General features: G+C 45.7%; 5 protein-coding genes across 10 annotated transcripts; 3 read left to right on the top strand and 2 right to left on the bottom strand.

Moving 5' to 3' along the window:
• Positions 1-1,016: 1,016 nt before the first annotated feature.
• On the bottom strand, positions 1,017-6,507 carry mapk12a (mitogen-activated protein kinase 12a). The gene is made up of 12 exons (XM_067234067.1): positions 6,258-6,507; positions 5,231-5,360; positions 4,707-4,765; positions 4,447-4,558; positions 4,231-4,260; positions 4,069-4,116; positions 3,695-3,809; positions 3,425-3,496; positions 3,149-3,228; positions 2,684-2,762; positions 2,249-2,422; positions 1,017-1,581 (listed from the first exon to the last, which is right to left on the bottom strand). Exons 1-12 carry the CDS (start codon positions 6,374-6,376, stop codon positions 1,514-1,516), a joined length of 1,086 nt encoding a protein of 361 aa, XP_067090168.1. The 5' UTR covers positions 6,377-6,507; the 3' UTR covers positions 1,017-1,513.
• A 1,006-nt stretch (positions 6,508-7,513) lies between these two features.
• Positions 7,514-13,532, top strand: LOC136942076 (inner centromere protein-like). Of its 2 annotated transcripts, XM_067234841.1 has the most exons (19): positions 7,514-7,628; positions 7,927-8,082; positions 8,250-8,354; positions 8,432-8,988; positions 9,167-9,218; positions 9,353-9,516; positions 9,653-9,692; positions 9,795-9,885; positions 10,010-10,150; positions 10,302-10,319; positions 10,828-10,937; positions 11,026-11,116; positions 11,213-11,338; positions 11,423-11,583; positions 11,683-11,803; positions 12,071-12,166; positions 12,302-12,364; positions 12,457-12,610; positions 12,788-13,532. In XM_067234841.1, the coding sequence occupies exons 2-19, from the start codon at positions 7,940-7,942 to the stop codon at positions 12,970-12,972; spliced, it is 2,418 nt and encodes an 805-aa protein (XP_067090942.1). In that variant the 5' UTR covers positions 7,514-7,628; positions 7,927-7,939; the 3' UTR covers positions 12,973-13,532. The 2 variants fall into 2 exon arrangements, with proteins under 2 accessions (XP_067090942.1, XP_067090943.1); XM_067234842.1 differs by lacking the exon at positions 10,302-10,319.
• Positions 13,533-13,625: 93 nt separating this feature from the next.
• On the top strand, positions 13,626-16,502 carry fth1b (ferritin, heavy polypeptide 1b). Its single transcript, XM_067233929.1, has 5 exons — positions 13,626-13,763; positions 14,285-14,392; positions 14,564-14,710; positions 15,218-15,343; positions 15,458-16,502. Exons 2-5 carry the CDS (start codon positions 14,291-14,293, stop codon positions 15,614-15,616), a joined length of 534 nt encoding a protein of 177 aa, XP_067090030.1. The 5' UTR covers positions 13,626-13,763; positions 14,285-14,290; the 3' UTR covers positions 15,617-16,502.
• Positions 16,503-16,628: 126 nt separating this feature from the next.
• best1 (bestrophin 1) lies at positions 16,629-21,462 on the bottom strand. 2 transcript variants are annotated; one of them, XM_067233922.1, is made up of 10 exons: positions 21,112-21,462; positions 20,561-20,817; positions 20,359-20,453; positions 19,737-19,970; positions 19,167-19,321; positions 18,991-19,068; positions 18,509-18,661; positions 18,282-18,362; positions 17,998-18,149; positions 16,629-17,908 (listed from the first exon to the last, which is right to left on the bottom strand). In XM_067233922.1, exons 2-10 carry the CDS (start codon positions 20,710-20,712, stop codon positions 16,837-16,839), a joined length of 2,172 nt encoding a protein of 723 aa, XP_067090023.1. In that variant the 5' UTR covers positions 20,713-20,817; positions 21,112-21,462; the 3' UTR covers positions 16,629-16,836. The 2 variants fall into 2 exon arrangements, with proteins under 2 accessions (XP_067090023.1, XP_067090025.1); XM_067233924.1 differs by lacking the exons at positions 20,561-20,817; positions 21,112-21,462 and having other exon boundaries at positions 19,737-19,990; positions 20,359-20,430.
• Positions 21,460-27,924, top strand: rab3il1 (RAB3A interacting protein (rabin3)-like 1). Of its 4 annotated transcripts, XM_067233925.1 has the most exons (12): positions 21,460-21,823; positions 22,163-22,485; positions 23,471-23,654; positions 23,923-24,018; positions 24,131-24,208; positions 24,300-24,524; positions 25,202-25,330; positions 25,438-25,550; positions 25,760-25,783; positions 26,110-26,209; positions 26,333-26,399; positions 26,509-27,924. In XM_067233925.1, exons 2-12 carry the CDS (start codon positions 22,271-22,273, stop codon positions 26,592-26,594), a joined length of 1,317 nt encoding a protein of 438 aa, XP_067090026.1. In that variant the 5' UTR covers positions 21,460-21,823; positions 22,163-22,270; the 3' UTR covers positions 26,595-27,924. The 4 variants fall into 4 exon arrangements, with proteins under 4 accessions (XP_067090026.1, XP_067090027.1, XP_067090029.1 ...); XM_067233926.1 differs by lacking the exon at positions 25,760-25,783; XM_067233928.1 differs by lacking the exons at positions 21,460-21,823; positions 22,163-22,485 and adding an exon at positions 22,750-22,909.
• The last annotated feature ends 20 nt before the right edge of the window (positions 27,925-27,944 follow it).

Below are 27,944 nucleotides of genomic sequence, written 5' to 3'. Positions count from 1 at the left end.
GGGCCTTAGGCACCAAATGAAGAACACATTGTGCTTGCAGGGTTTGTTCAATCATCCCCAGAAATCCCACTGTCGTACTTGTCTCAAATCTTGACATTTCTCGAAACTCTACTTAATAGGCTCTCTGTCTCTCTGTCATACATAGTTTCACCTTGAGTCTAGACAGAGACCAAAGGCATCAAGCTGCCAGCTCAAGTTCATCCATCTGGCCCTGCAGGAGTGGTGGACTGGGAACTGAAGGGTGATAACGCTGTAGTCTCTGAGGTATTTAGGGATGCTCCAGGGCTGGGTCAATCCCCTGACCACCTCCCCTCTGCCATCGGAAACAAACTGCCTGGTGATGGACATTCCCCTTTAAGAATGACCCAGGTCGATTCAATGTTTGGGCATCGCTCTCATTCCACACATACTGGCCTCTGTGTCAGGGTATGTGTGTGTGAACAGAGAGAGGGAATTCTTAAAAGCACACTCCAAGATCGTCCAATGAGGTTAGAGGGTGGGGGAAAAATGTGCGGCTCAAATCCAACAAGCTCTGAAAATAAACTGGTGGATTGACAGCTGTGTAGGAGAGAAGAGGATAGGAGGGGAAAGGAGGTTAGGAGAGGAGAAGAGACAACAAGACACAAGACGACAGGAGAGGAAAGGGGGGGGGGGGGTGTATAGAAAAATGTGCTTTCATCGCTGTTTTCCTGTCTGAAAAGAGAACTCCGTGACTCCAGAATGAACCATCCCTGAGGGAGGGGCGGGGGATATAATTCAGCGTGACACGCACCCAGGGCTACTGCGGCTCGCGGCAGGAAGTCCATCATGGGGGAGATAGAGTGACTGGCAGGGTCTGGCATCAGGGATCACTAAGGCGCAGACGGAAGACTCCACACACACGGAAAATGTAATGAGGCGTAAACACCCGTTCGTGTTCTCGACACGCTCCTCAGTGTGGTGTGTGTGTGCTGCCCCCTAGTGGAGACCACAGGAAGCATCAACAGAGCGGAAAAGTCCTGAATAACAAACAAGACTTTTTAAGAAAGCAATTTTAATCCAATCCGACTAATCCAGTGTAAGAAGCATTATTACCGCAGGCCAGGTGTAAAACTGCGCTTGGTACATCGCACTCTCCACTAGGACAACAACAACAAACGATTGTGTGTGCACCCTGGAGTAAATCATGTTCCTGTCAGGCAGTAGAGTATTGTTCTTTCATTAAGGCCATGGGAGGAAGTACACATCAAGGAGAAGGATCACACAGATAGAATACACACAGATGCGTTCCAAATAGACCAGACACGCAGACAGTCAGGAACAGTACTTATATAGTCACATCTCCTGCGGTAAGGACAACCAAGCCATTAAAGACAGACTTGTCACTGAGCAGTGGAGACTGATACACACAGATACAGTGAACACATACACACACGAGCACACGTACAGTACGGTACACACACATAGGAATGGTTCACACAGTGTATGATGGCTATGTGAGGGCGGGGGGGTTCACACCACAAGGGGGCTCCTCTCACAGTGAGGTTTCTTTAGGCTCGACCACCACAGGCTGGAAAGCCAGGATCTCTGTGTACGTGTGACCTGGAGGGAGAGAGAGACCGAAGAGAGGGAGAGAGAGACCGAAGAGAGGTAGAGAGACCAAAGAGAGGGAGAGAGAGACCGAAGAGAGGGAGAGAGACCGAAGAGAGGGAGAGAGAGAACGAAGAGAGGGAGAGAGAGACCGAAGAGAGGGAGAGAGGAAAACCAGACAGACAGGAAGAAGTCATGTTTTCACTTACAGACAATAAGAAGCAGCTCCAGAGGCTTCAGACATCATTTATGCCTCATCTCCCCCTTTCACCTCTTCCCTCCACTCCTTTTCCTGTCCTCTGCTCCTCCCTCCCTCCCTCACCTCACCCACCTCCCCCTTTCCCCCCTCCACTCCAGCCCCTCTCCTTCCTCAACTCCCCTCCTCCCATCCCCTCCTCCGGTCCCCTCCGCCCGTCCCCTCCTCCGGTCCCCTCCTCCCGTCCCCTACGCCCGTCCCCTCCTCCCGTCCCCTCCTCCCGTCCCCTCCGCCCGTCCCCTCCTCCCGTCCCCTCCATCCGTCCCCTCCGCCCGTCCCCTCCTCCCGTCCCCTCCTCCCGTCCCCTCCTCCGGTCCCCTACGCCCGTCCCCTCCGCCCGTCCCCTCCTCCCGTTCCCTCCTCCCGTCCCCTCCTCCCGTCCCCTCCTCCCGTCCCCTCCTCCCGTCCCCTCCCTCTCCTCACGTTTCCATTGCTCCAGGGGCAGCTCTGTGTTGTCCAGGGACGTGTCGTAGGGTTGAGCCTCCGTCTCCTCCTCCGGCTCCCTGAACTCGGAGAAGTAGGGAAGGCCCAGGGCCTCCGCCGCCGTCACCCGCCTCTCTGGGTCCAGCAGCAGCATACGCTCCAGCACAGTCACCGCTGGAGGGGAGGAGAGGAGGAGGGGGAGGAGAGGAGAAGGGGGAGGAGGAAGTGAGGAGGAGGTGGCGGGGAGGAGAAAGTGAGGAGGGGAGGAATGGAGGAGGAGAGGAGGAGGGGGAGGAAGGGGGAGGAGGAGGACGAGGAGAGGGATTAGCTTGCGGGAAATGGAAGCTTCTGACCCAAGTGTGTAATATGAACCAAATATGTAATACGATCGAAATAAATCGAGAATAAAGATTTGTGGCTAAGGATGTGTCTCACCCTGAGGCTTGGCTTTGAGAAAGAGCTGCTGAAGATCTTTCTTTGGGGCTCTGGGGAGACTTTTGATGTAGTTCTTAGCCTGGGAGGAACCGTCCCAACCACAACATACAAGCACTGGTCAGAAGGACACGGAGTTTCCCGGTGACACTTGCATTTACATTTTAGTCATTTAGCAGACGCTCTTATCCAGAGCGACTTACAGTAAGTACAGGGACATTCCCCCCGAGGCAAGTAGGGTGAAGTGCCTTGCCCAAGGACACAACGTCATTTAGTTGGCATAGCCGGGAATCGAACTAGCAACCTTCTGATTACTAGCCCGATTCCCTCACCACTCAGCCATCTGACTCCCCTTTTTTTATGATTTAGGCGTGTGCATGTGCGAGCATGTGTGTTTGTGTGTATGAGTGTGTGTGTGTCAATGTGTTTGTGTGTGTGCGTGTGTGTGTGTACACGTGTACAACTCACGTCCTGAGACTTCATCTTGGTGATGAACTCCTGAGTTGGCGTCCCTGTGATTTTCATGATCTCTGTCAGCTGATCAAGGTCTGAGGGTCACGGGTCAAGAAAAGGTTTCTGTGTCATAGATAAGATGAACGCATCACCTGAGTCGGTTCAACAAGCCTCACTAAACACATTTAGCACCACCGAAAGATATATATAAACGGATGTGTTTCTCGATTCTCTCTGGGTGGATGTTGTGCATGTTCGGAGGCGTGACACAGAGCGAGGCTCAAAGGATACGGTCGTTTCCTTTAAACAGCGGCTTCCCCAGGAGCATCTCTGCCATGATGCAGCCCACTGACCAGATGTCCACTGGAGAGAGAGAGGGGGGGGGGGGGGGGAGAAGAGGGGGGAGAGGAGGAGAAAGGATGGAGACAAAGAGGGTTCTCAGCAGGGGTCGAGCAGTCACATGTACAGCCTAGTCTGATAAACGGACCCTTTAGCACCCTTTAGGGAACATTGATGTATGTGTGTGTGTGTGTGTGTGGATGTGTGTGTGTGTGTACTGACCAGTCTGGGTGTAGTGCATCCAACTGAGAATGACCTCAGGGGCTCTGTACCAGCGAGTCACCACATACCCAGTCATCTCACTGTCTGTCTGCCGAGCCAGGCCAAAGTCCAGGATCTGACACACACAGACACACACACGCACGCACACACACAGACACACACACGCACGCACACACACAGATACACACACGCACGCACACACACAGACACACGCACGCACACAGACACACACACGCACACACACGCATGACCATGTCACCAGACAAGACCCCTGCTCTGACAGGACACCAAACCAGTGTTACAGATAGAAAAGTTATAAGATACCACAACATGATGAAAGTTAGCACGTTTAAACTGTGCACGTGTGTGCATACCTTGAGCTCACACTCCTGGTTGATGGCCAGGTTTCCTGGTTTGAGATCCTGCAGACATCAATGATAACATGATGACATTAAATGACAGTATTGCCACTAAAACTTTATTCCTAATATGGTCATCCATACTGTATGTGTACGCACACACGAAGACCCACTTACCCTGTGGATGATCCCAGCTGAATGGATGTACTGCAGCAGAGACAACAGGACAGTTCTTACATCACCAACATCACGGTTAAGGCAGGATGTGAAAGTGGGTTACTGTGTTTGTGGTGTGTGTTTGTGGTGGGTGGGTGTGGGTGTGGGTGTGGGTGTGTGTGTGTGTGTGTGTGTGTGTGTGTGTGTGTGTGTGTGTCATGCATCGAGTGTCTCTACCTTGAGGCCCTTCAGCATCTGGTAGACCAGGTACTGGACCTTCTCTTCAGACAGCCTCTCCATTTTCATCAGCTTCCCCAGGTCTGTACCCATGAAGGGCATGACCAGGTAACTGTGAGACGAAAGGAGGGAGAGAGAGAAGGAGAGGGAGAGAGAAGGAGGTCAAAAGTGGGAGATATAGATTGTTCATTTGCTACATGAAATCAACACAGTGTAATATACAGATGAATACAAAATGTGAAATAGCACCGTAAACTCACAAGTCCAGGAATCTATCCAATGAGAGGTTAGCTGTAAACACATCTAGTAGTCCAATCACCTGACATGTAGATAAAGAGAGAGAGAGAGAGAGAGAGAGAGAGAGAGAGAGAGAGAGAGAGAGAGAGAGAGAGAGAGAGAAAGACAAAGAAAGACAGAAAGGAGACAAAAAGAGAGCAGGAAAAAGAAAGAAAGAGAGGGAGACAGAGAGAGAGACAATATTTAGCAGATGATGAAAGGATGATGAGAGAATGACAAAACAGGTGTGTATCTAAACAGACAGGAAGTTTAGTCCAGTAAACATGAATGGCCCTGCAATAAACAACTGTTCAGCTGTGGGCATTGTATGTTCAGAGACACCAGGTGTGTCATCTGTAACCAACAACAGCCTTGCCTGCTGAAGGGTCGGGGTTAGCCCTGGTAGACAGGGTTTGGGTTAGAACAGCAAGACTGCATCCGTGTAATACAGAGGGGAACCATGGGACAACATGCAGACAGACAGGAGGTCGGCACAGCGGAGTCTCACGTTGTCATGCTTCATGTGTTTGAGCAGACGCAGCTCCCTGTAAGCTCTCTTAGCAAACAGCTCTGACTGGAAGGGCCTGTGGAGCTTCTTAATGGCCACCTTGGTGCCTGTCCTAAAGTCCAGCGCCGAGCTGTAGAGAGAACGAGAGATGGAATGATGAAGGAAGGGAGGAGGGAAAGGGATGGGGGGGGGGGGTGGAGTTAGAAAGAGGGATACGAATGTACAGAAATACGGTAGCCGATCTATGCAGATGGTGCGAGTCTGGTGAGGTGCAGAAACGTAGATAGAAACGCAATGAGAATAGCATGTTTATCTGTGTTCAAGTCACGCGTTTACTTGAACTGGCGTGAACTATCACATGACAAACTCTTAAGGCAGTTGTAGAAGCCCCCTTCCACCACCAATCCACACACACAAACAACGAACACACGTAACCTACACATTACTGTCAATTTGACAGCAGTCACATTCAGTTAAAAATGAAAACCAAAATTTAGTAATTCGTTAACATGTTTACACCCGCAGTCCGTACACGCCCACTTCGTTAAACATTGATAACAACAACGTAACAAGCTCACGCAGTTGAACACAGGTAGAGCTTGTTACCACAGTGAAGAATAGTTTGCAGCTGTGTGCAATGAGCGTGTCCCTAACTATGTAGGCTGCACTTAAAAACGTGTGTTCTATGAATATTGAATGAATAACCTAATGTTCTTATTTCAGCACCCCTATGCTATATGAAGCAATCAAGGTTGGTGAAAATGTGCCAAAAATCTCAAATAGATTAGACAAGGAAGTAAATCAAGCATGTCTTTTGGTTTGGTGTGCTCAGGTTTCGCTAAGTGATTTGTTTTAGCCAACATGACCCTCTGCTTTATAGGAACAAATATAGGCTACAACATACACAATTAGTTTTTGATCTATTGTACTGGGCTGCCCAGTAGTTTCCTAACATGAGAAATAACATACATATACTACTAAATGTACACGTGACACCTCTTTAGAACCAGATTGTCATTACACTTACCAAACAGTCCCGTAAGCTCCCGTCCCCACCTGAATCAGTTCACGGTACCGTTCTGGTACCTCCCATGTGGTTTTGTTCACCTCCTGGCGGCAGTAGCCAGGTCGGACCCGACTCATCATCGTATCTGAGCTCAGTTAGTTAGTTACCCAATAAACTGTCACAGGGAGGATTTCCCTGTTCCGTCTACGTGCCCATTGTCCTGCTACCTATGCGTTTCTGTGTTGTCCCTCGACGAATGCGCAGCCCGTCTACGGCGCAGGGCGCGCCTCAAGGCCAAGCAGACACTCCCGAGTTTCGTTAAAACAGACGACAACCGCACGCACGGCGGCCCATGCTTGTAAGATGAGAGTGAGCGTTGTCTTGGGTTCCAGGGTGTTTGGGTGACAGGCTATTGTATCATATAACTAGACATCGTCGCATTTCAATATAAATGTACGTGTGTACACACAGCCTACAGTATGCACATTCACAATATCAAGCCTGCATTATAGGCTACCTTGAATCATGTGTGATTGTGCATACGCGTACGCAGATCTCGGCTGACGAAATGTGGACCAGTGTATGTGTGTACAAAGGTGTGGTGTGTCTAGGGCCTGCTGGGACCTGTGAACTAAAACCCTGAAGCGCAGACATTCCTCTCTGAGGTTGGAGCCCAGATATTCGAGACCCCGCCTGGGGATCTGAGATGGGGCACATAACACACACAGCACACAAAGATACGCGTGCACAAACATATCAAGAGTGAGACTGGAGAAGCGTTTCTTGGCAACACTGAAATTATCTCCAAATGTGTTTCTGAATTTTTCTTTATAAGACAAGTATAAGATAAACGTGTTTATGACAGGTGTTGTAAGATTTGTAAAATCTCTCTCTCACACACACACACACGCATCCACCCTTTCTTTATTTCGCTCTACATCTCCCCCATCTCTCTCTCTCTCTCTCTCTCTCTCTCTCTCTCTCTCTCTCTCTCTCTCTCGGTTCCTCCTTCTCTCTCCATTTCCCCCTCCCTATCTTCTTCTCCCCCGTTTATCTTACTATTTGAGCTCTCCACTCCCGAACGGTAGGTGGCAGTGATGTACCTCTTAAACGTTGGTTGCCATCTGCCATAACACTAAAAGAAGAAGAAGAAGCTTTTTATTGGTTTAAATCGAATTTCGTTTCAGAAATGCCTCCGATTGGCTAACACAATTTGAACGGTTTCAGCGGGCGCTACTGAACTGAAGTAGTTGTTTGCGATCTTTTTATAGTGGTGAATTTAGCCGATTGGGACAGCTGAACATTTAGACGAATAATATTACATGAAAAATATCCACGTACCGGATGCAAGTTAGTTGGATACCAGTTGTTTTATCAACCATTGGTAAAAAGGTTGGTATATCTTTCTATTCACCGTGACTACTATTGTTAGACATGATGGCACGTAAGCTACGTAAGCTAGAGCTAGCTCTAATGTTATGGGCGTTTAGACAGTTAGCCTCGTTGCAAATTAGCTAGTAAAGTTAGCTACTATCTACGACGTCGCCCAGCACACATAAGCTCAAACAGTTCTTTTTCACCAAAGTTTCTGCATTGTTGACAAAAATGTGTTTTTCCAGTCGAACATAGGTAGCTCAAGCTTTGCCAGTTGTTATCCTAGCTAGCTAACTCCAATCTTTGTTTCTTTCAGTCACGCTGCAACCATGAGCTGCTCTGTTCTTTCGTGTACACGTTCTCTCGTAAAAACGTTCGATGGCAAAATACAGGAATATATCAGTGATATCGAAAATGTCCATATGGTCTGGCTGGAAGAAATTCAGCAGGAAGCCAACCGGATGTTCTCAAGGTTTGATAACAATCCAATAACGTTATTGTGTTACAGTTTTATTACTAACTGCCTCTGATGAAGGAGAGACTGATAGACCGGTCATCTTAAATTTACGAAATCCAGAATGATATAAACAACAACTGTATATTTTAAGTAGTTAATTCATAAAGACTTATACATTACAGTGACTTCAGTGCAGAACCAGAATTGATGCCAAAGACTCCAATTCAGAAGAAAAACAGCCGCAGGAAACGTATTTCTGCGGGACAGGAAGAAAACCGCAAAAGACGGTAAATTGCTTCTGTCGCACGAGTCTACACTGCTCTCATGTCTTACACAAAAGTAACAAAACTGTTTTGACCCATAGGAGTTCAAAGGGCAAGCGCAACCTACGTATATCTTCAGTGAATAAACTTAATCTCATTGCTGAAAATGAAGTTGGCCCAGAGGCAGTCGCCTCTGAGTTATTCCCAGAAGAGTCCAAACGCAACACTCGCCACAAGACAGCAGAGAGGGGGCCAGAAGAGAAGTCCATCACAGAAAAACATGAGAACTACTCCCATACGCAGACAGAAACTGCGATGGTGTGCGCTAGCTCCCACCCATCCCCTTCAAGCACGCCCCAATCTCCACCTCAGACACGCATGCAAGAAGTTACGGTGAAACTTTCTGCTGCTGACCGCCTGTCTGCTGAGATCCTGTTAAAGGCAGAGTCCTCTCCCGGCCGCTCCGTTGTTAAGATTGCCATAGCTACCACGGAACCCTCCAGTTCACGCAGAAGCTCCGTGCGGCATTCCCTCAGCCTCCGGCGCTCCCTGGCTGGTCTGCGCCACAGCATGACTCAGGCGTCAGTGCGCCGAGCCTCCAGACGCTCCTTCATGAAGAAGAAGGCTCGTGCCGGAAGCTCCAGCAGGAACGTCAGTGGTGCGTAAAAAGCCCAGGGCAGTCCCATTCTGAGTCACTATGTAAACGTCATGTGCTGCACAATGTAAACATGGGTAGCCACAGAAGGCAAGAGGCAGTAAGTGTAATATGTTCTGAATAGGAATGGTTGCATTCTAGTCAGGCGTTGACATGGTGTTTTAATGTCATCTCTCTGCAGAAGATGTCTTGATGTTGTCCAGTGGCGAAGATGTGGTTGTTAAGACGGAAGGGTAAGTAGTTCTATAATAACCTTTGACTTAATATTATTTAAATCCTGAGTAAATACTTGATTGGAACTTGTCACTCCATTTCCCAGTTTTTTAACAGATCTACTGTTAGGTGATGACCTGTATGTTTTCCTTAGTGTGTGGTCAGATGTAGACATTCAGACGGGGAATACAGAGACGTCTCCAGAAGAGAAGAAACCAGAGGTTCCCCACAGTCGTCTCACCCGCTCCACGGCCCAAATCCCCCCCACCACGGTTTCCTCCGCTGCCATCAGCAAGAGTGGCACCCCAGAGGAATCAGGTATGGCTCATAATGCTATCATTTTGTGCACACTGCTGTCAAAACATCTTGATCACAAAATAGCTTATCTTGTCTAGTTTCTTATTCCTAATGATAAGATAAACATGCGAGATAAACACGCTGAACTTATTTATAGATGACCACAGGGAAAAGCCTCAATCACAATCAAGCTTGAGGTAAGTCACTGAACAATATGTTAGCACATTTGAGGAAAAACACCTGTCAGTGAGATGATGGTAAGAAGGCATTATGCGTTAACTGTGCCTGTTTGGTTCTAGGTCTCGTTCAAACTCGAAGCGCAGAGCAGCTGATGCAGCGGAGGACTTCCAGAGCCCCAGGAAGAAGCCCTCTCCCAAGAGAAGCCAGACTGTACGCTCACGCTGCTCTCCTGGGCTTTTAGCACCCGTGTCGTCATTTTATACTGACGTTTCCCCGTCTTTGTCATAACATGTCTAATAACAACCAAATGTTTTGGATTGTCTCTATGGCGTAGGCAATAAGGCCCAACATGAGATCCTTCCTCCAGACTGTGCAGAAGAACCAGCTTCTGATGATGACTCCAAGCTCTATGAGTCGCAGCAGTATGATGAAGTCCTTCATCAAAAACACTACGCCTCACAAAGTAGACCTTGCGGTGAGTCTAACCCAAACTTGGCCTTCAGACAAACTTGATTGCTTTGCCATCTGTTTATTTTATGCAGGCACAGCTTGGATATAAAAAATACAATTAAAAAAACATTGTATTACCAAGGTACTAGGTCTCACAACTTTTTCTATCTTTCCAGTTGAGCCGTGGTTTAGTGGTAAGTTTTAGTTAATGTACTGGTGTTATTAACAGTTGAGGGGTTGTGTAGGCATTTAAGTGTCTGACTACATGTGTGCACATCTTGTCACCCCCTTCCTGCCACCTCATCTGGGTTTGTGTATATAATAGTGATACTTTGTACAATTGGGTCTGACCTGATAAACTTTTAACTAGGGATGGGTTGTACTTTTACAATCGCATTTAAAGCAAAAGACGACTGCAGCCACCAAGAAGTTGCATGGACCACTTAGAATGGTCGAATAGTTCCCAGTGAATATCGAATAGTATTTTGACTTGAAATGCCCATCCCTACTTTTAACATGTCACTGTTAAAATAAATCTATTAACTGATAATCATATCCCTGTCATCCATTTTTGTTGTTTTAATAATACTCACCCTTTCTGGATTTCACTAGTAAAACTACTAGTATGTCATTTTGGTGTAACCTATTGTATGGTCTTTGTAACTGTATGGCACACAATTTAATAAAACAATTTCTGTTTAGAAAAAAGAGCAACTGAAACTGGATGCTCTTAAGAAGAAGCAGGAGCAGGAAGAGGATCGAAGGAGAAAGATGGAGGACGACAAGAAAAAACGACTAGAGGAGCTGAAAAAGTGTGTCATTTAGTTTTAAGACTCTAGTTGGATTAACCTCATTCTACTCTACAAGCAAGTTAACTTGTGTGATTGTGTCACATTTCAGGAAGAGGGATGAAAGACTGAGAAAAGTTGTGGAGGCTCGAGTGAAAGATGAGGAGGAAAAGCTCAAGATGAGAAGAGAGAAAAATGACAAGGTGGGTGAGGGGTTAGGGACGGTGGCACGGAAATCTGAAAGTAAAGTTCTAGACTGTTCTTCAGTGTGCAGCTCCCATGTGTTCCTGTGCTACCAGGCTCAGCTGCGAGAGGAGCGCCTGGCAGAGGAGAAGGCCCGGAAGATGGCTACCAAGCGCCAAGAAGAGCTGGAGCAGAGGCGGAAGTTGGAGGACGAGACGAGGAGGAAGAAGATCCAGCAAGCGGTGAGACCTCCATACTCGTGGGTTAGTCTGGAGGTAGATGTAGACCTGAAATCTGTTTTGATTAATGCTGCTCCTCCACCTCAGGAAGAGGAGGAGAAATGCTTGCAGGAGATGCAGGCCAAGCGGAGGGCCGAGGAGGAACAGGAACGGGCTCGCAAGCTGGCAGAGGCCCGCCGGGCGATCGAGCTGAAGAAGGAGCAGGAGAGGGAGAGAGAGCGTGAGAGGGAGAGAGAGGCTGCTGAAAGGTGTTTTTTCCGTTGTAGCAGCTCTCGGTTGACTTCTCTTTTCACCGGTGTTGATGTCGTTTTCTCGGGCTTGCCACTAAGTCGCCTCTTCGCTTTCAGAGATCGAGTGGAGCAGGAAAAGGCCCTTGCTCTGAAGAGAGAAGTGGAGAAGGCTGCGAGGGAGAAAGAGAAGAGGGAGCTGGAGGAAATGAGAAAAGAGCTGGAAGAAAAGAGAAAGAGGGTAAGTTCTGACAAAGAATGTCACGGTGAGCCACAGTTTAGGTTCAATATATGTTTGTTCAGAATTTTCCCTTAACTGACATGGGACCAGTTATGACTTAACTGAATACATTAGCTTCTCCTCGGCAACGGTTTAGCGCTGGTCCTGAGAAATCCGAACGTCCGCATTGTGACAGTCATTGCCTAAAGCTTTATTGGAACCTAGTTCTAATCCTGAATCCTGTGAGTTAAGGGTCCTCATTTAGTTTGTGTGTGTTTGTTCCACTAGGAGGCGCAGGCTGAGGAGGAGAGGGCTGCTAAGCTGAGGGAAGCTGCCAAGGAGAAAGAAGCCGCTGCTAAGATCGCACTGTCAGGACAAGTTCAGGTGAGTTGACAGTTGTAGTCTGATGAAAGCACTGATTGATGGTAGCATCAATATATCATGGATTTTATGAGGCAAATATAGTACAATTTGATGTTTTCTCAAATTTTGAGGAGTTTGTGATATACGCTCTTACAGCATGCCGTAATGAAGACGCCTTTACGGAAGGGACCAGGCTTGAATGTGACTGTAGATATCGAGGTATGATCATTTGCATTTCACATCTAATGTGTTCCTTTGCACGACACAACATGGACACAAGGATTTAGTTTGAACTGTCTTTTCCACTCCAGGGTTCGCCACAGTCCTATGACATCACGCCGAAGGGCGGCAACAAGCCCGTTGCAGGGAACTCAAACTCTGACGATTATGGGATGGACCAGAAAAGCGATGACTCTACTGATGACGAATCTGCTCCGAGGAAACCCATTCCATCATGGGCAGAAGGTACATTGGATGACCCAAATTATTATCTAAATGATCGTTGTGGTGGGACTATAAGTAAATACCACGGCTGTACTGGTCACCACCAGCATCTAGACTGTTATAGTGACATTGATCGCCGTAAGTCACCTATGACATCTAATACTTTTTGTTGGTTCTCATTCACTTTTTTCTCTATAGGCATTAATCTGAAGCAGTCAACAATGAAACAGTATTTCAACCCACTGGACTTGCACACTTACTTTGGGGAGGTTGAACTTCTAAAGCTAGAGAACATCTTCTACAAGAGCAAGCCACGTTATTTCAAACGCACCAGCTCTGCTGTATGGAACTCGCCGCCTAAAAGGGGAAATCTGCCATTTTAAAAACATCAGTGCTACATTGAGAACATTGGGTTTTGTTTGTTAGTAGAAGGGATTGATTTCCCTTTTATTTTTTACATGGTAGCAAATGTGGATTTGTTTTTTGTTTTTTAAATACAATGTCTTTGTACTTTGAGAAACAACACAGTTTTACCAAGATTCATTCAGTGGCTGTTCTCATTGTGGAGTTGGTGTGGAGATGCTATTGTGTCTCACCTTTTATACTGGTCATGGTAGGTAATCACCTTTCAGTTAGCCTGTTCTGGAGAATGCATAGTGCCGACATTAGTATGTAGACGAAGAAATCAAATAAACATATAACCTTTTTTTATGGAAAACATGTTTGGTTAATAAAGTTAATAGGCACTATGTGTGTGTGGGATAAACTGTCTTTTAATTCTGAAATTACCCACAAGCCTTTCTTTCATTTCATGTTGGTGTGATCATAAAACAGAATTTTGTTTTGGAATCTGCTCCATTTGAGTCCCAACGTCTTACGCCTATGGGACATCATTAGACGTAGTGATTTTGGACCGACTGCACGAGCTACATCTATCCACAAGTTCTGGAATAATAAAAGATTGTTAGACATGACGCCGGTTTCGTCAGACTTTTATTTTGACACTGACCTCTGCGGGTAAATTCACCCGCCTTCCCAAACAGACTGCTGCGTGACACTGCCTGGGTTACAACGTGTGTTTATGTACCAGTGGGTAGCGTCTTATCATTGAAAGACAGCACAAGCTAGCGCTAACTAACAATTCAAATAACGGAGTTGCAACTTTTAAAACCCGGTAAGCTGCCCTATTAGAGCTATTTAAACTTAGATTTTGGGTGTGTACAGTACGCTTTGTTAGCTGCACTTACAACATTAACTACTAGTCTATCAGTACAGTAGCTAGTACTACTACAGTGCAACAGCATATGTATCTGGTGTGAAATCGTAGATGTGTAATTACTATTATGTGAGACTAGCCAACAAACGAGACAAACTCTTTATTTTTTCAGTTTGCAATTGTTTTATTGGCCTCGGTAGGTGGCTTTACAGTACAGTTGCAATGGTTTTGTTTTGCTTGAAGATAGTCTTAACTAGCTAGCATTACGGCTAAATTAAGTTCACTGCACAGTCCGACTAGTACGTTAGTGCTAGGCTAGCTACATTCTGTCAAGAAAAAGCTGTAACGGTTAGCTAGTGCTAGCTCGTTACCTTGAATACCTAGTGCTCGCTAGCTACGTTCAGTATTTGTGATGGTCCGACAGTTTCAGATGTCACCTAGCACTACAAGGTAATGCGTTTTTGTTTTGCTTTAAACAGAAGAAAATGAGTTCCCAAGTTCGACAGAACTTCCACCAGGACTGTGAGGCTGCTATAAACAGGCAGATAAACCTCGAGTTATATGCTTCCTACGTCTACCTTTCCATGGTAAGAAGTCACTGGATCTTGCTCTGAAGGTTATGGGCCTAGCTCGCAGTGCTGAAACGGGGCCAGATTCCACTTTTATCATTAAGAATGTCTCAATGACCTGTGCTACGTCTACAATATACTATGTGACGTGTTTTTCCACACTAATTACTCTATAATTTTTGGTCCCAGTCATATTATTTTGACAGGGATGACAAATCCTTGCCAAATTTTGCCAAGTTCTTCAGCACTCAGTCTAAGGAGGAACGTGAGCATGCGGAGAAGCTGATGAGTGTGCAGAACCAGCGAGGAGGCCGGATCTTCCTGCAGGACATCAGGGTAGGACACTAAGGACAGAGATCCCATTACCAAACACAAGACACACAAGATTTGACTTTTTCTGCCACCTCATCCTGTAGTAGGCAATGTAGGGGCCAGGTGGATGGAAGCAAATCAGTGACATAATGTTTTGAATTGAATACCTAATATACTGAAGTTTAAACACCATCGAATTTGTTGGTTTTAAATTCATCTCTTTAAAATTGAAATATGAATTTATTTTCAATGTAAAAAAATTCAAGGTTGGTCAGATTCGAATAGTATTGTGCATTATCAAGTCATCTGGTCTCCTTTTGATAAGAGTGATGTAGCTAGGCAACATGGAGACCCCACCCATTCTTATCTTTCATGAACGTCAAACAGACATCACTCGTGCTAATGCCAGTCAATGTTTTTTTTCACTTGGGTTTGGAAAGTGCGTGTTTTCAGTGCCATTTATCATTTTAATGGATATAAAATGAAAATAAATATGTGTATAATATGTGTATGACATGTAATCTGTTGCAGAAGCCTGATAGGGATGAATGGGGGAGTGGTTTGGAGGCTCTGGAGTGTGCATTACAACTGGAGAAAAGTGTGAACCAATCCCTATTGGACCTGCACAAAGTGGCATCTGAACACGGCGACCCTCACGTGAGACCACAATAAATACCCTCACATTCTTACACTGTGTTGAACTGGTCTGTCAGATTAGGAGAGTACCTAATCGGCGTAATACATGTAATGGAACATTTCCTAATTCCACAGATGTGCGACTTCATTGAGACACACTATTTGGACGAACAGGTCAAGTCCATCAAGGAGCTTGGTGATTGGGTCTCCAACCTACGTCGAATGGGAGCGCCTCAGAATGGCATGGCAGAGTATCTGTTTGACAAACACACACTTGGAAATGAAAGCACTTAAAGCAATCATATTACTTAGATTCTGTTTGTCCACCTGGTCACCTGTGCATGTGATATATTCAGCAAGACCAATTTGACTAAAAAGCCATAGCACTATGAACTCAAATAGCACCAAGAACGCAAATATGTATAACCTATATACTCAGCTTTTCCTAGCTTGGAAATGTATCTGCAAGTTTGACTTTTGTTACTATAATAGAACGGGCCCCTACAGTTATACGAGCCCAAAAGGGATTACATACCAGAAAGCGGAAACCACTTAACATGCTGCTAGTAAGCAAGTAAACTGGCAGGCAATGAAGCTTACACACTGTTATTCATGAATAACTATTAAGCTACTTGTAAACGATAGAACATTATTTGTAATTCATCAGGCACACCTTTTATAATTTCTGTTTCGTCATAGACTGATGTAACGTATTAATGTCGGCTTTGTAAAGCTGTTCATTTCCTACATGACTTATGTTGCTTTTTACATCAGTTTTACCTCCATTTTGTCTTCAAGTCTAAACTGTAGTCATGATCTATGTAAAACTTTAGTCGGCCATGCCAGATTATTGCAGGAGTCACACTATGTATTAGAAGGGACAGTTCTCAGTTTCAGCTCCCCAAAACACAGTGGGACAAAGTTGAATTGCATTGTGTATATGTTTGGACTATAAGTTATAAAAAATTAATTGTTATAAGGGATAGATCACTTAGCTGTCTTTAATTTGTCTGCTTAAGTTGAAGACATGTCGAAAGTAATGCAAATATGAAAATCTTCTTTTAAGGATTGCTTTTGAAGAATATTTATTTAAGAACAAAGTACCCCTAATTTGACCAATGAGCTTTATACAGAAACATTATAGGTGTATGTGAAACTCATTACAGATGATGACATGAAATGTTTGTGATTTTCTTTTCACCATGCTGCTTTTCCTACCAACTCCACTTACTGATTGTTCTTGCAAAGTCGTCATATCGTAAAAAGGTCTTAAAAAATATATAGCTTTCGGTCGTATTGGACTTAACGACATATTGTACACACTTAACTAATTCTAGTGGAAGTGTTTTCATCAACCAACTTTATAAAACAGTTTTCTGTAGTGATCACAGGACACGTGTTCCTGTCTAATCAGTGATGATCAATATCAGGTGTGTTTTCCATGAGAGACTTACAGCTGGTAAAAATGGAAGAATTGCTAGTATCAATCTGCCAAGAAGAGTTACTTGACTTTTTCAGTCCTGGTCCTTGCCTCCGGGAACCTTGTTCATACCACTATCCTTCACCAGTGCTTTGAGCATGTCTGCCTCAGTGAATGAAATTCCTGAATCATTAGGCAAATGTTGCTGATTGTCTGCTTGCTGAGGTGATCCGGATGTACAGATAGTATTCACATTACTGCTTAGACTTCCATTGGTGCCATTGTTACTTGCTCGAGTGCTGTTGGTAACATTGGCAGGGTTACAAAAGTTTTGGTTCGAACCATTGCAGAGGTTTGCCGTAGTACTGTTGGTGTTTATGGTGTTGATGCTGTTGTTGCTGTTGGTGGTATTTGACGCTGGAGTGCGTGAGGGAGGGGTGAATGAGAAGACTCTTTCCCCTCCGCCCCGTGCACTGAGGGGCCCTGCTTGAGGCCCTGTCGAACCTTCAGTCCATGGTGGAGTGTCAAGCTTGAGGCACGGGGGCAAGGGTCGTCGAGACAGCAGCCCCTGGGCCGGTCGGAGTTTTGAGATGGGGCAGAGCTCCGGAGCAGGGTCAGGGAAGGAGAAGGCAGGGACACTGGGAACCTCCCCATCCTCAGTCAGCCAGGGGAAGGCAGAGGACGGTGGGAGATGATGACCGGGTGTGTCTGGAGGCAGAAGCTGAGAGCCCACGGCGGGCGGAGCCAGAGAGCTGCAGCTGCGGTTCCAGTCGCCCTGGGGGCGGCGCGCCGGGCGGGGCCGGGGCACCGCGGGGGGCACGCAGTGTATGGGTGTTTGTGGGCAGCTGTAGAAACCAGGACGCTCGTACAGAGGCATGGAGGAGAAGGCGTAGTCAGGATCCCTCTCCTGGCCCGAGGGCTGGTGGGCCTGGCCGAGGCTGGAAGGGACCTCCTGGTGCAGGTAAAGGGGGAAACGGCTTAGTGGTGCACGAGGGCGGCGACGTAGAAGAGAGACTCTGGAGGAAGTGGAGGCGCGAGGGAAGTTTGGGGACTGTACACCCAGAAGCCGCCCCAGGCCTCCCAACAGTGGAGTGGAGTAGTTGGCCTCTTCATGTTCCTTGATTTGCTCAAGGTTGGACTGAAACTCCATATCTTCTTTAGGCAAACTGGAATATGACATTGTGTTAGCAGAGTCTGAAATGAGTGCCATTGGAAGAGCAACAGTTCGCCGAATGTATGAATGAGGCCCTCTCACCTGATGTCCAGCGCAGAGCCCATGAAGGAGGGCTTGCGGTGTTCAGCGCTGGCTGCAGTGTAAGGCGGCTGGGGCTCAGACTCGTTCCAGTACTTATCCCTCTCTATGTGGGGGACGCTGTCATACATCTCATCCACAGACAGCAGAGACACCTGGGAGAGCGGGCGGTAGGAGCAAGAGCACGTCTCAGTCCTGGTGGAATAGTCTAACCAGTAGATCTGAAATCAATACGTGGACCAGTTATGCGTATCGTCATATAAAATTAAGAATCTCGAGGCTCAAACCTGTAAGTTGCGATCAACTAGCCAGTTAGTTTCAAAGTCATCATCATCTTCGCCAAATGGATTTATTAGTTGTTCCGCCACCTGAAAATGCCCGGGTATCAAGCACAAAACTTGCATTGTGAATTATATCTTGTAATATTGTAGACCTATCATGTATACTATTACATAGTTACACTCACAATGTACCACGTACTGTACATGGCATACATAGTCCCGCCTCCTCTCACCTTAAGCCAGCCAACATAGAAAAAGAACTGCAGGAGGGTGAAAACAGGGAAGTAGAAGTCCAGGTCGTGACCAGGGTAACCTTGACTTGGGTCCAGGAACTGACGGCCAATCAGACAAGCCAAGAAGAAACTATAGACGGCCACAGTCACCACCTAAAGGAAAGAGACGACTCAGCACTCAACATCAAATTCTTCTAGGGTAAGAAAATGTACTTGTACTGTCTTGGTTTAACTACCTACGCTACAATTTACATTTAGTCATTTAGCAGACGCTCTTATCCAGAGCGACTTACAGTAAGTACAGGGACATTCCCCCAGAGGCAAGTAGGGTGAAGTGCCTTGCCCAAGGACACACAATCATTTTGCACGGCTGGGGAATCGAACCAGCAACCTTCTGATTACTAGCCCGATTCCCTAACCGCTCAGCCACCTGACTCCCATATTTATCTCCCACAATTAACAAAACTAGACTGAATGAGAACCTGAGTGTAGACGAGGGGGAGACTGATCCAGTCATAACCGTACAACTTCATACAACGGGTCCGCAAACTGTTCAGCTCCTGAGGAGAGGAGACATGCAACCAATTAGTAATTACACTCGAGGGTCGTCCTCTTATCGGTTCGATCCCACCCCAATCCCAGCACGTGTCAATATTACGGCGAAGATGGAAGAGAGCGCCACGTCATTGTTGATGCGGCCCTCGGTGCGAGCCCTCAGAGCCAGGTTGACAAACCACATGCAGGGAACCCAGAACTTATTATGAGGAGACGGCAAATCCTCCAGTTGCCTCAGCTCCTCTACTGTCATCAGGCCTGAGAGAGAGGAAAGACACACACACATTAAAGGGAGTCAGGTGGCTGAGCGGTTAGGGAATCGGGCTAGTAATCAGAAGGTTGCCGGTTCGATTCTCAGCTGTGAAAAATGACGTTGTGTCCTTGGGCAAGGCACTTCACCCTACTTGCCTCGGGGGGAATGTCCCTGTACTTACTGTAAGTCGCTCTGGATAACAGCGTCTGCTAAATGACTAAATGTAAATGTAAAGTGTTTATTCCGGTCGAGCTGTAACAACAGCCACTGAGAGCTCAGCTGTTAATCTCGGCTATTGCATCACTAAGTAACTCCAAGCACAAAGAGTCAGGGCTCAGCCGCGCGTGAAACATTCTGTGTTTTAACAAGTATGTCTTTCTGTGTGGTGTAGCGAGCGCAGGGTGTGGCGACGGAGCCTACCTGCCTGCACCAGGTGCTCCATGGTGGGAAACCTCTTGTAGACAGCCGTGCTGACTGAGCGATAGATGAGCACACCGGAGAGGTTAGCATAGCGCATGAGCGTGCGGCGCGTTAGCCTTGCGGTCTCATCAGTCCCACAGACATGGCCGCCCACCAAAGCTGACAGGCGGTCAGGCCAGGGCACACTCTCAAACTGGCCCCACCAGCGAGACACTACCAACGTCACATAGAACCCTGATGAACAAGACAGTCTCCTTTAAAGGAATGCAGACCCTACTGTAAGTGAGTTTACAGGTTAAAGCAAATCCATTATTTGCAGATATCTTCTAAATGAACTTCATCCATGGAGAAGGACAATACTACACATTGTGTTTGTTGGGCTATAGGTTTCACTTGCCCTATTGATACACAGAAATAATTTTACAGCCTGTCATGCTTGACTGCTTTAGTGTCTCTTGGCCTCAACTGATCACAAGTGTTAAATGTGTAGCAAGAAGCTGTAATTGTTTGCTTAACTAAACAATGATTGAATGCAGTTTTTGAGAATTTTGGGGAAATTATTGACTTTATCCTGCAGAAAGTGACAACATGGTGACCACGGAAAAGGAAACGGACATCTCACCCAGTACGAAGGAGACTGGGATAAGCTCTGCATAGCGATCACAGTACATAGACAACTTCTCAAACAGCCTCCTCTGCTCATCGGTCAACACAAACCTGAGAGAAACAGTGAGTTCATACACATCAAAACAACTCATTAAGCCACCATATCAACTGCTACCCTTCGCCCCTACAGATTCAATCAGTCCTAGAAGTCACTGCACCTGTAAAGGACACTGAAGAAGGAGTACAGGACGATGAAGATAATCAGCTCCTTGTACAGCAGCTTGTAGATGCTGCCCTTCCACCGCAGAAGCAGAGCAGAGAAGGTTCCAAGACGAGCGTCAGCAACCGTGCGTGAGTAGGTCACTGTCATCGCTGCTCCTCACTGGCCAGATGGGCTGGCCTCGGCCCACATGAAGAAACCCCTCTGATCCGGAGGTCAAGACCATAGGGCTAATTTGGTCACATGTCTAAAAGACTAACATGAATTAACAGGACAGTTTGTTATTTTTGATATCCACCCGCTGACTGAATGATACATAGATAGCTAAGAGCAAAGAGGCAGGTATGACTAGCGCTGAAAGAGTTACGGTAAGAGAGGGTTAGAGAGGTGGAGAGCAATTTCCTACTCAAATTCATTTGTACTATAAATAACCCTCAATTTCTTAACTCTCAATTCACCGAACCAACATATCCCAGACTGAGTACATATACATCAATGACAGCCCATTCAATTCCAAATAACAAGCGGGTGGTTCATTGTTATACTCACATTGCCTTCTGAGTTGTGTGGTAGAAGGCTCGGGAGAGAATGGAGAAGGAAAAGTAGGGAAGGAAAATAGAAGGAGAATCCTACACCTCTGGTCACTTGATGTGCTAATCTGTTTCTGCAACAAAGCTGCATTGTAAGGCCGGGTCTCAGCTAATCTGAACAAATCTGCACAACATAATACCCACATAAAAAAAACAGATGGCGATACGATTTCTAACAGGTAACATCGTATTTCAGAGTTAGATTAAGTCTATCCTATGCCAGTCCCTACATCCCATTGTCTCTGTTCTTTCTTTTTCATCTTGTCTATCTCTCACACACTTAACATACTCTTACTTTCACTCCTATCAATAAAACACTGAATGTTAGACATTGAACCAGCCATATGCTTCAAAAGTAAACCATATTGACTCAAAATAACTAGGCGAAAGGGGCAGGTCCACTATGCATGTCTGAGCACATCAATAAAAACCTTTTTGAGGTCTGGCCTCAGTATAGCCACCTGGTGGAATAAATGTTAAACTACGGTTGAAAAGTTGGAGTGAAGGTGTCAGTGATTAACCACCTTTTTGAATGACCATTGACCAACAAAGCAAAACGGAAAGAAGGGCGAAATTCGGACACCACTCGATTAGACAACATTTCGCTAATTTACGGCCACTTTTCAGGCTGGTATCTTAAAGATACGGCTATGAAGTTGGGACCATCCAGGGTAAGTTTTATTACTTACTTATTCAATTCATTAGCAATAAATACGTCAGTAGCTGTAACCTTGTCAATAACCTTTTCTCAACACATAGGGTCTAGGCTACACAAGTTTAGGATTAGAAATCCACCATATGGGCCACGTGAAAGGCATGTTTGTAGTTTTTTTGTCACCAGGCACCTGTCACAAGTTTTGTGGTTTAGCATTGATTTAAAATACTGCGAATGGTTGGATGATTTTCTCTGTGACTGGGAAACCGTTGCATTGGATGAATAGACCATTGCGGCTGCCATAATATCTAGTTTGACACTATTCAATAGCTGAATAATTGTTTTGTGTTTGCAGTTTGGTATGTTGGGAAAAGGCTGAATTTAAGCAAACGGCTAAAATGTGAAGATTTTCGACGTCAGCAGATGGAAGAACCAAACTAAATGCTTAAACTGAATTTGTCAAATGGATGCTTTTGAGGGACTTCACCGTGTCCAGCTTTCCTCTTCTCACCCGCCTCCAGTATCAACTGGCCCAGGATATGAGGTCCTAATCGGACAGTCTGGGATTGCAGTGTACTCCTCTTCTACTTTCTTTGGTAAACCAGGTGCAGTGGTGCAACGAGGACCTAAATATAGGTCAACCAGAGAGGCTGAGAGGGAGAGGTGTGCTGTAGGAAGGTGAGATGAATTTGAACTTCGCTTGTGTTCATTACGGTCCATATTGGTTATCCCCTAGGCTATAAAGTTTAAAGTATTTTTTCGGTAGATTTGGTAAATTGTCAACTATACAGATAGTCAAGACACGTATGATACAACGGAACAGTTAGCCTGGCATCCGGAATGTGGATTGCACAGAGAGTGCGCGAGCTATTGTGCGAACTATTGGGTGCCATTCCCTTTTTGCATCGGTGGCGATGTGCTATCATGTGACCCGTGGCATATTGACGACACAATTTGTCTTTTCATTATTGGAACGAAAAGGAATCGTAGATCGCAGCGCATTTCAAACAAACATAGACTACTCTAGCTATTCAAGGCTAAAAACAACTTTATCTGTCTTGTTGGCGAGATCGGATACGTTGTGATACGGTAGCGAATCTAAGTGAGCATTCCTTTTTGATAATTTGCAACATTTGTCCTTGAGGGAGGCAAGTTTATTTAGTGAAACAATATCACACTAAAGATTCGTTACTGTAACAATGCATGGAATTTAAAGGAATATTTAAACGGATGTCATCACCGCGTTGGAAGTAGCCTAACTGCCTGACAATCCGACCGAAGGGTAAGGGCGGTAGGATAGGACATCCCGTGAAATGTAGCTTACCAAAGCAAAGGGAAAGTTATGTAAAGTTATCTTCGTCCTCGCATTTGTTATGCTAGATTTCGCGCAGCTTTAAGTGGGTTTGCGTTGAAGTGATGAAAATGTTTGTTTGCCGCTGTTGTCAACATTAACAGTAGAATATTTAGATAGGACTAAGTTGTAGGCCAAACGTAAATAAAGCATCGTTACAATGAGATGCAATGAAACAAACTATGTATTCCCTTGGGTTTTGAGTAAAGAAGTTACCAAAGTATTAAATGAGTAAGTGTTACGATGGCAAAATGTCGGAATTTACGCTCATTCTGGAACATTTAAAGGATGTTATTTTCTTGTCTTCTGAAGATTGGTAGACCTGGAGCCAGAACCGGGGCCCAGAGCAGAAGGTGGCGGGCAGGCTAAGCCCATGCCTGTGGAACAGGAAACCCGGGGAAGGGAGCAGGACATCTCCCGCCTCAGGAGTTCCTCCATAGAGATCCGAGAGAAGGGCTCAGAGATCCTGAAGGAACAGCTGGATACTGCACAGAGGGTACTATTCACTCTCACTGTTTTCTGTCTCTTTCTCTCTCTCTCTCTTTCTCTCTCTCTCTCTCTCTCTAACCTGACCCCACACCCTCTCATAGTCACATGAGTCATACCCCAATATACAGTAAGAATAGTTTTACACAACAATTTGTGACCTAGAAAGGAGACAATGCATTTTCCACTGAGTAGGAAGAAGACCTTTTCACCTACTGACCCAGCTCTCTCCTGTCCTCTCCTCACCGTTTTCCACCCCGGTCCACGACCCATCCCAGGAGCTGAAGCTGAAGGACAAGGAGTGTGAACGTTTGTCTCAGATCCGGAATCAGCTTGAGCAGGAGTTGGAGGAGCTCACTGCCAGCCTGTTTGAGGTAGGTGGTCGCGACATTGAGCTAGACAGAATATTTGGAAAATTGTACCAGTTCACTCCGTTTTTCTTCAATACCCTACATCATCTTCCTTTGCTTACGTGTGTTAACACAGGAGGCTCACAAAATGGTGCGTGAAGCCAATGTCAAACAAGCAGGAGCAGAGAAACAGCTGAAGGAGGCGCAGGGCAAAGTATATCTCTGGTTCTCTCTACGACTAATGTTCTCAACACTCTTAATTTCCCCCAAGGTCACGACCTTTCCGCTTTTGCTTGACCCTGTAGATTGACGTTCTTCAGGCCGAAGTGACAGCTCTAAAGACTCTGGTGCTGACCTCCACTCCATCCTCCCCAAACCGGCAGCTCCACCCCCAGCTGCTCTCCCCCAGCTCGAGAGGGGCTCACAGGCACACGCGCAATAAGAGCGCTAGCGGCGCCCTCCCGTCCACACCAGGCCACGTAGACTCTCCCTCTGTCCCCCAGCTGCCGGCCACCAAGGAGGACAAAGAGGTTTGTTGCTGGAGGCACGTGTACTTGTGTGGTATTGCGTGGACAACGCTCTTCTATCCTTCTTGCTTTTCCTCAATCACATGCTCACAAACGGGAAGTGTTAACCACAGACGTTTACTTGTCTGACATGCTGTCGCTGCTACTTCCTGCAATGCCGCCCATATTAATAATTTTTCCTTTCTAGTACTTTCTACTTTGTTTTCAACGTTTCGCTATGTTCCAAGTTCCTCTTTTTGGAAATATTGACTCTTGCACTTTTTGTAACTTGTTTCCCTGTTCACTAGCTTGTTGTCTCTCACCACCCTGCTTTTCCGATCTCAATTCTTCATCTGCCTGTCTCTCAGCCCTCTGTTCCTGCGCTTCTGTCTCTGATTCTATGTCTGGTGCCTGGCCACTCTGCCAGTGTGACATGTGAGCCTTACTGGCAGGGGGAGGGGCCAAGAGTACACACCCGACAGGTAACCACGCCCCCTCAACCAGGCTGCCTGTTATATTTTATAGCTACTCACACATGGCGATAGAGATGTTTGGATTTGAGGACTCTATAGTTGAGCTGTTAAGCCATTCATGTTGTCTCGTGTGATCTGAAGAGGTATGTCATCGCAGAGTAGGATGCAGAACTAGTGTGGTTGAGATGCCCAGTGTAGTTTGAGTGAGTGTGTGTCGTGTCTCCTCAGATGGACTCGGTTCTCTTTGCAGAGTTCCTATCTTGGCGGGAGCGGCCCGGTCTCGACCGCTCCTCTGCCTTCCTCGGTCGCATCTACAGGGAGGACATCGGGCCCTGTCTTTCCTTCACTCGGTCTGAGGTCAGTACCTTTTTGTGTGTCCACAAATAATGGAGCTCCTGAAAAACATTCACCATCCTGTTTTTTTGGGGAACTCAACAAATATGGATGTGACTTCTCCTCTACAGCTGTCACAGTCGGTGCAGAGTGCAGTGGAGAACAATTCCTTGACCATCGAACCGGTGGCCATTTCAGCCCTGCCAATGGTCAAAGCCTCCGCCATCGAATGTGGAGGGCCTAAGTCAGTTAATCGCACCTCACCTCTCGGTCACTCAGTCTTTGGCTTCAAAGCCAAATCAAGCGTAGATGAATGCTCTCAAAAGAAATTCCAACTTTGAACTGATTTCTGTCACGAGGAGATCTATCTAGTGTGATTTGAATCAGGGGACAAATGATTTCACACAACTTCATGCTTTCTGATCCACCTTATGATTTGAAATTCTTTTCCAGTGGTTTGAGAGCAGCGGTAGAAACGTAAGTGACAAAGGAGACAATCTAACGAGCCACCTTTTCAATTAACCAATCAATGAACAGGACAGGATTGTGTCTGCCCTGCTTGTACTAACAACCTAAACAACTTTGCTTGCTTGGCTTGTTGTTGGCAAAGTCAACTGGCATATCCCATCTAGCAGGCATCGACCAAAGCTTATCATATATTAAGGGAATGACTGTCTTTTAGCACAATCTGTGTAACTAATACATGGCCAACACCCCATTCTCTGGAAAAAAAATCATATTTAGCAACCTTGCTTTTAGTGTTTCTCCTTGTTTAGTCACACCGCTGTTACTCTACCTCACAGGAAGTGTGCACTAAGTGGCATGTCCCGGCCCTGCTGTCATCGCATAAAACTCGGTGACAAAGAAAGTTACTACTACATCTCTCCATCCAGCCGAGCACGGGTACACATCAGCTCCATCTCGCTCCAGTCTGTAGATGCCATGATGACTAGACTAAACTCTTTCAGTATTTTGAATTTATTCTTTGTCATGTGAGTCATGTTCCCTCTCGTGTCACCTTTCCAGATCACAGCTGTGTGTAACTTCTTCACCTATATCCGCTATATTCAGCAAGGACTGGTCAGACAGGATGGTAAGATTGAGAAGATATGCAAAAGCTGTTTGTTAAACTTTTCTCTAAGCTTTGCTCAGGGGGTGGTTATGCTTGCTGACTAATATGTTGTTTCTCTTCCCCTCATCAGCAGAGCAGATGTTTTGGGAGGTAATGCGTCTGCGCAGGGAGATGACTGTGGCCAAGCTGGGATTCTTCCTTACAGACCAGGGATGAGAATTGGAACACAGAGACAGAACAACCTTAGTCACAAGCACAGAACCAGAGCAAGAAGACTCATGGATTCCAGATAAAAACACTCACATAGATAGATCTAGCTTAGGTCACCATATTTACATACATTTACATTTATTTGGATTCATGTAAAGCTAGAGCCCTTAAAAATTGGTTAAGTATTTGTGCAACAAACAAGGGAAGTGGAAAATGCTACAGCTTTGCATAGAATTGTGTGTTTTCTATCAACCAGCACTCTATCAAAGAAATATAATTGTAGCATCTGAGCTCCCATAGCACACTAAAGAAAACAAAACGTTAGTCATTTAGAAAGTTAAGAAGTCTATTATGTCTTCACAACTGTAGCAGTGCTCACAGATAATGTGGAGGTCAGTTACCATGGCCTTGTATTGATACTGAAATCACTTCATGTAACCGACAGTAGTGAAACTAAAATAGTCTTGGGAACCGATAAGAATTGATTGTGGTTGAAGGTTAGGCGTTAGCCGGAAGTGTTGAAATGGACATTGCTTTTTTTATCTGAGAAGAATCTTGTTATATTTTATGTATGAGTATCTTTAGTCAGAATAGATTAATTATACACTCCACATACACGGGATTGTACCATTAAAATGTTCACACAGAAGCCACAAATATGCGTCAGTATGCTAGGTGGCCATACATATGTTGTCAGATTGCACTCCTGAAGTGTTGCCATACAGGAGACCTGATGCTGATGAAGCCTTATGGTTTACGTTCTTGCACTATAGTTTAGATGTCTTCCCAGAACCATATATGCTTTGAGAATATAGTTTTGCCCTTGGTCGGGTTCTCAGCAGAAGCAGCATGTTTGCCTGCTAGTAAGTCAAACGTACCTAATGATGACTAGATCATTATAGAAGGTAATGTCCTTCCCGAAACTCGCAATACACAGTGTGCAAGTACAGCTTGAATATTCTAGTTCGAACATGAAACAACTTTAATTGTTTGTACTATGCGCCTCTTTCGCCGTTGTAGTTCTTTAAAATGCCCCCCTGCTCTTTGTGTATAAGCCATACTTGACCAAGTGATGCATGAATACATAGCCATATGTACAGTAGTGGGTATAAGTCATATTACCTCAGTGTGTCTTTGATTTGAGCTACCTTTGCATGAAGAATACTGAACATGAAACCAAGTGCAATAATGGTTTCCTTACCTTCATATACAATCAAGTTGTCATTTCAGTATAAAGGCAAATATATATTTAAGTTGTCATTGCAATATAGAAGAAGCACGTATGTATTCAGTTATCTTGCTATCTCACTCCATTAGAAGACAATAAATATTTGGCCGCAACAACCTATTGTGTGC

Source organism: Osmerus mordax, chromosome 4, assembly GCF_038355195.1.
Source record: "Osmerus mordax isolate fOsmMor3 chromosome 4, fOsmMor3.pri, whole genome shotgun sequence".
In the NCBI taxonomy this organism is placed as follows: Eukaryota; Metazoa; Chordata; class Actinopteri; order Osmeriformes; family Osmeridae; genus Osmerus; species Osmerus mordax.
Note: the sequence above shows the minus strand (reverse complement) of the source record. Positions and strands in the feature narration are given on the sequence as shown.

What these genes read in the sequence shown, in the direction of transcription:
- mapk12a (XM_067234067.1), bottom strand. Translation starts at nt 6,376, where the DNA reads ATGATGAGTCGGGTCCGACCTGGCTACTGCCGCCAGGAGGTGAACAAA. An exon ending in AGATGCTGAAGGGCCTCAAG is followed by an intron (nt 4,261 to 4,446) that starts GTAGAGACACTC and finishes TCTCTGCTGCAG; the next exon opens with TACATCCATTCAGCTGGGAT. An exon ending in GATGCACTACACCCAGACTG is followed by an intron (nt 3,497 to 3,694) that starts GTCAGTACACAC and finishes CTCTCTCTCCAG; the next exon opens with TGGACATCTGGTCAGTGGGC.
- LOC136942076 (XM_067234841.1), top strand. Translation starts at nt 7,940, where the DNA reads ATGAGCTGCTCTGTTCTTTCGTGTACACGTTCTCTCGTAAAAACGTTC. An exon ending in GAAGAGAGAAAAATGACAAG is followed by an intron (nt 11,117 to 11,212) that starts GTGGGTGAGGGG and finishes CTGTGCTACCAG; the next exon opens with GCTCAGCTGCGAGAGGAGCG. An exon ending in ATGTGACTGTAGATATCGAG is followed by an intron (nt 12,365 to 12,456) that starts GTATGATCATTT and finishes TTTCCACTCCAG; the next exon opens with GGTTCGCCACAGTCCTATGA.
- fth1b (XM_067233929.1), top strand. Translation starts at nt 14,291, where the DNA reads ATGAGTTCCCAAGTTCGACAGAACTTCCACCAGGACTGTGAGGCTGCT. An exon ending in CCTACGTCTACCTTTCCATG is followed by an intron (nt 14,393 to 14,563) that starts GTAAGAAGTCAC and finishes TTTTGGTCCCAG; the next exon opens with TCATATTATTTTGACAGGGA. An exon ending in TCTTCCTGCAGGACATCAGG is followed by an intron (nt 14,711 to 15,217) that starts GTAGGACACTAA and finishes AATCTGTTGCAG; the next exon opens with AAGCCTGATAGGGATGAATG.
- best1 (XM_067233922.1), bottom strand. Translation starts at nt 20,712, where the DNA reads ATGACAGTGACCTACTCACGCACGGTTGCTGACGCTCGTCTTGGAACC. An exon ending in GGAGCACCTGGTGCAGGCAG is followed by an intron (nt 19,322 to 19,736) that starts GTAGGCTCCGTC and finishes CCTCTCTCTCAG; the next exon opens with GCCTGATGACAGTAGAGGAG. An exon ending in TCCCCCTCGTCTACACTCAG is followed by an intron (nt 18,662 to 18,990) that starts GTTCTCATTCAG and finishes TCTTTCCTTTAG; the next exon opens with GTGGTGACTGTGGCCGTCTA.
- rab3il1 (XM_067233925.1), top strand. Translation starts at nt 22,271, where the DNA reads ATGGATGCTTTTGAGGGACTTCACCGTGTCCAGCTTTCCTCTTCTCAC. An exon ending in TTTCCTTCACTCGGTCTGAG is followed by an intron (nt 25,331 to 25,437) that starts GTCAGTACCTTT and finishes TCTCCTCTACAG; the next exon opens with CTGTCACAGTCGGTGCAGAG. An exon ending in AGGACTGGTCAGACAGGATG is followed by an intron (nt 26,400 to 26,508) that starts GTAAGATTGAGA and finishes TCCCCTCATCAG; the next exon opens with CAGAGCAGATGTTTTGGGAG.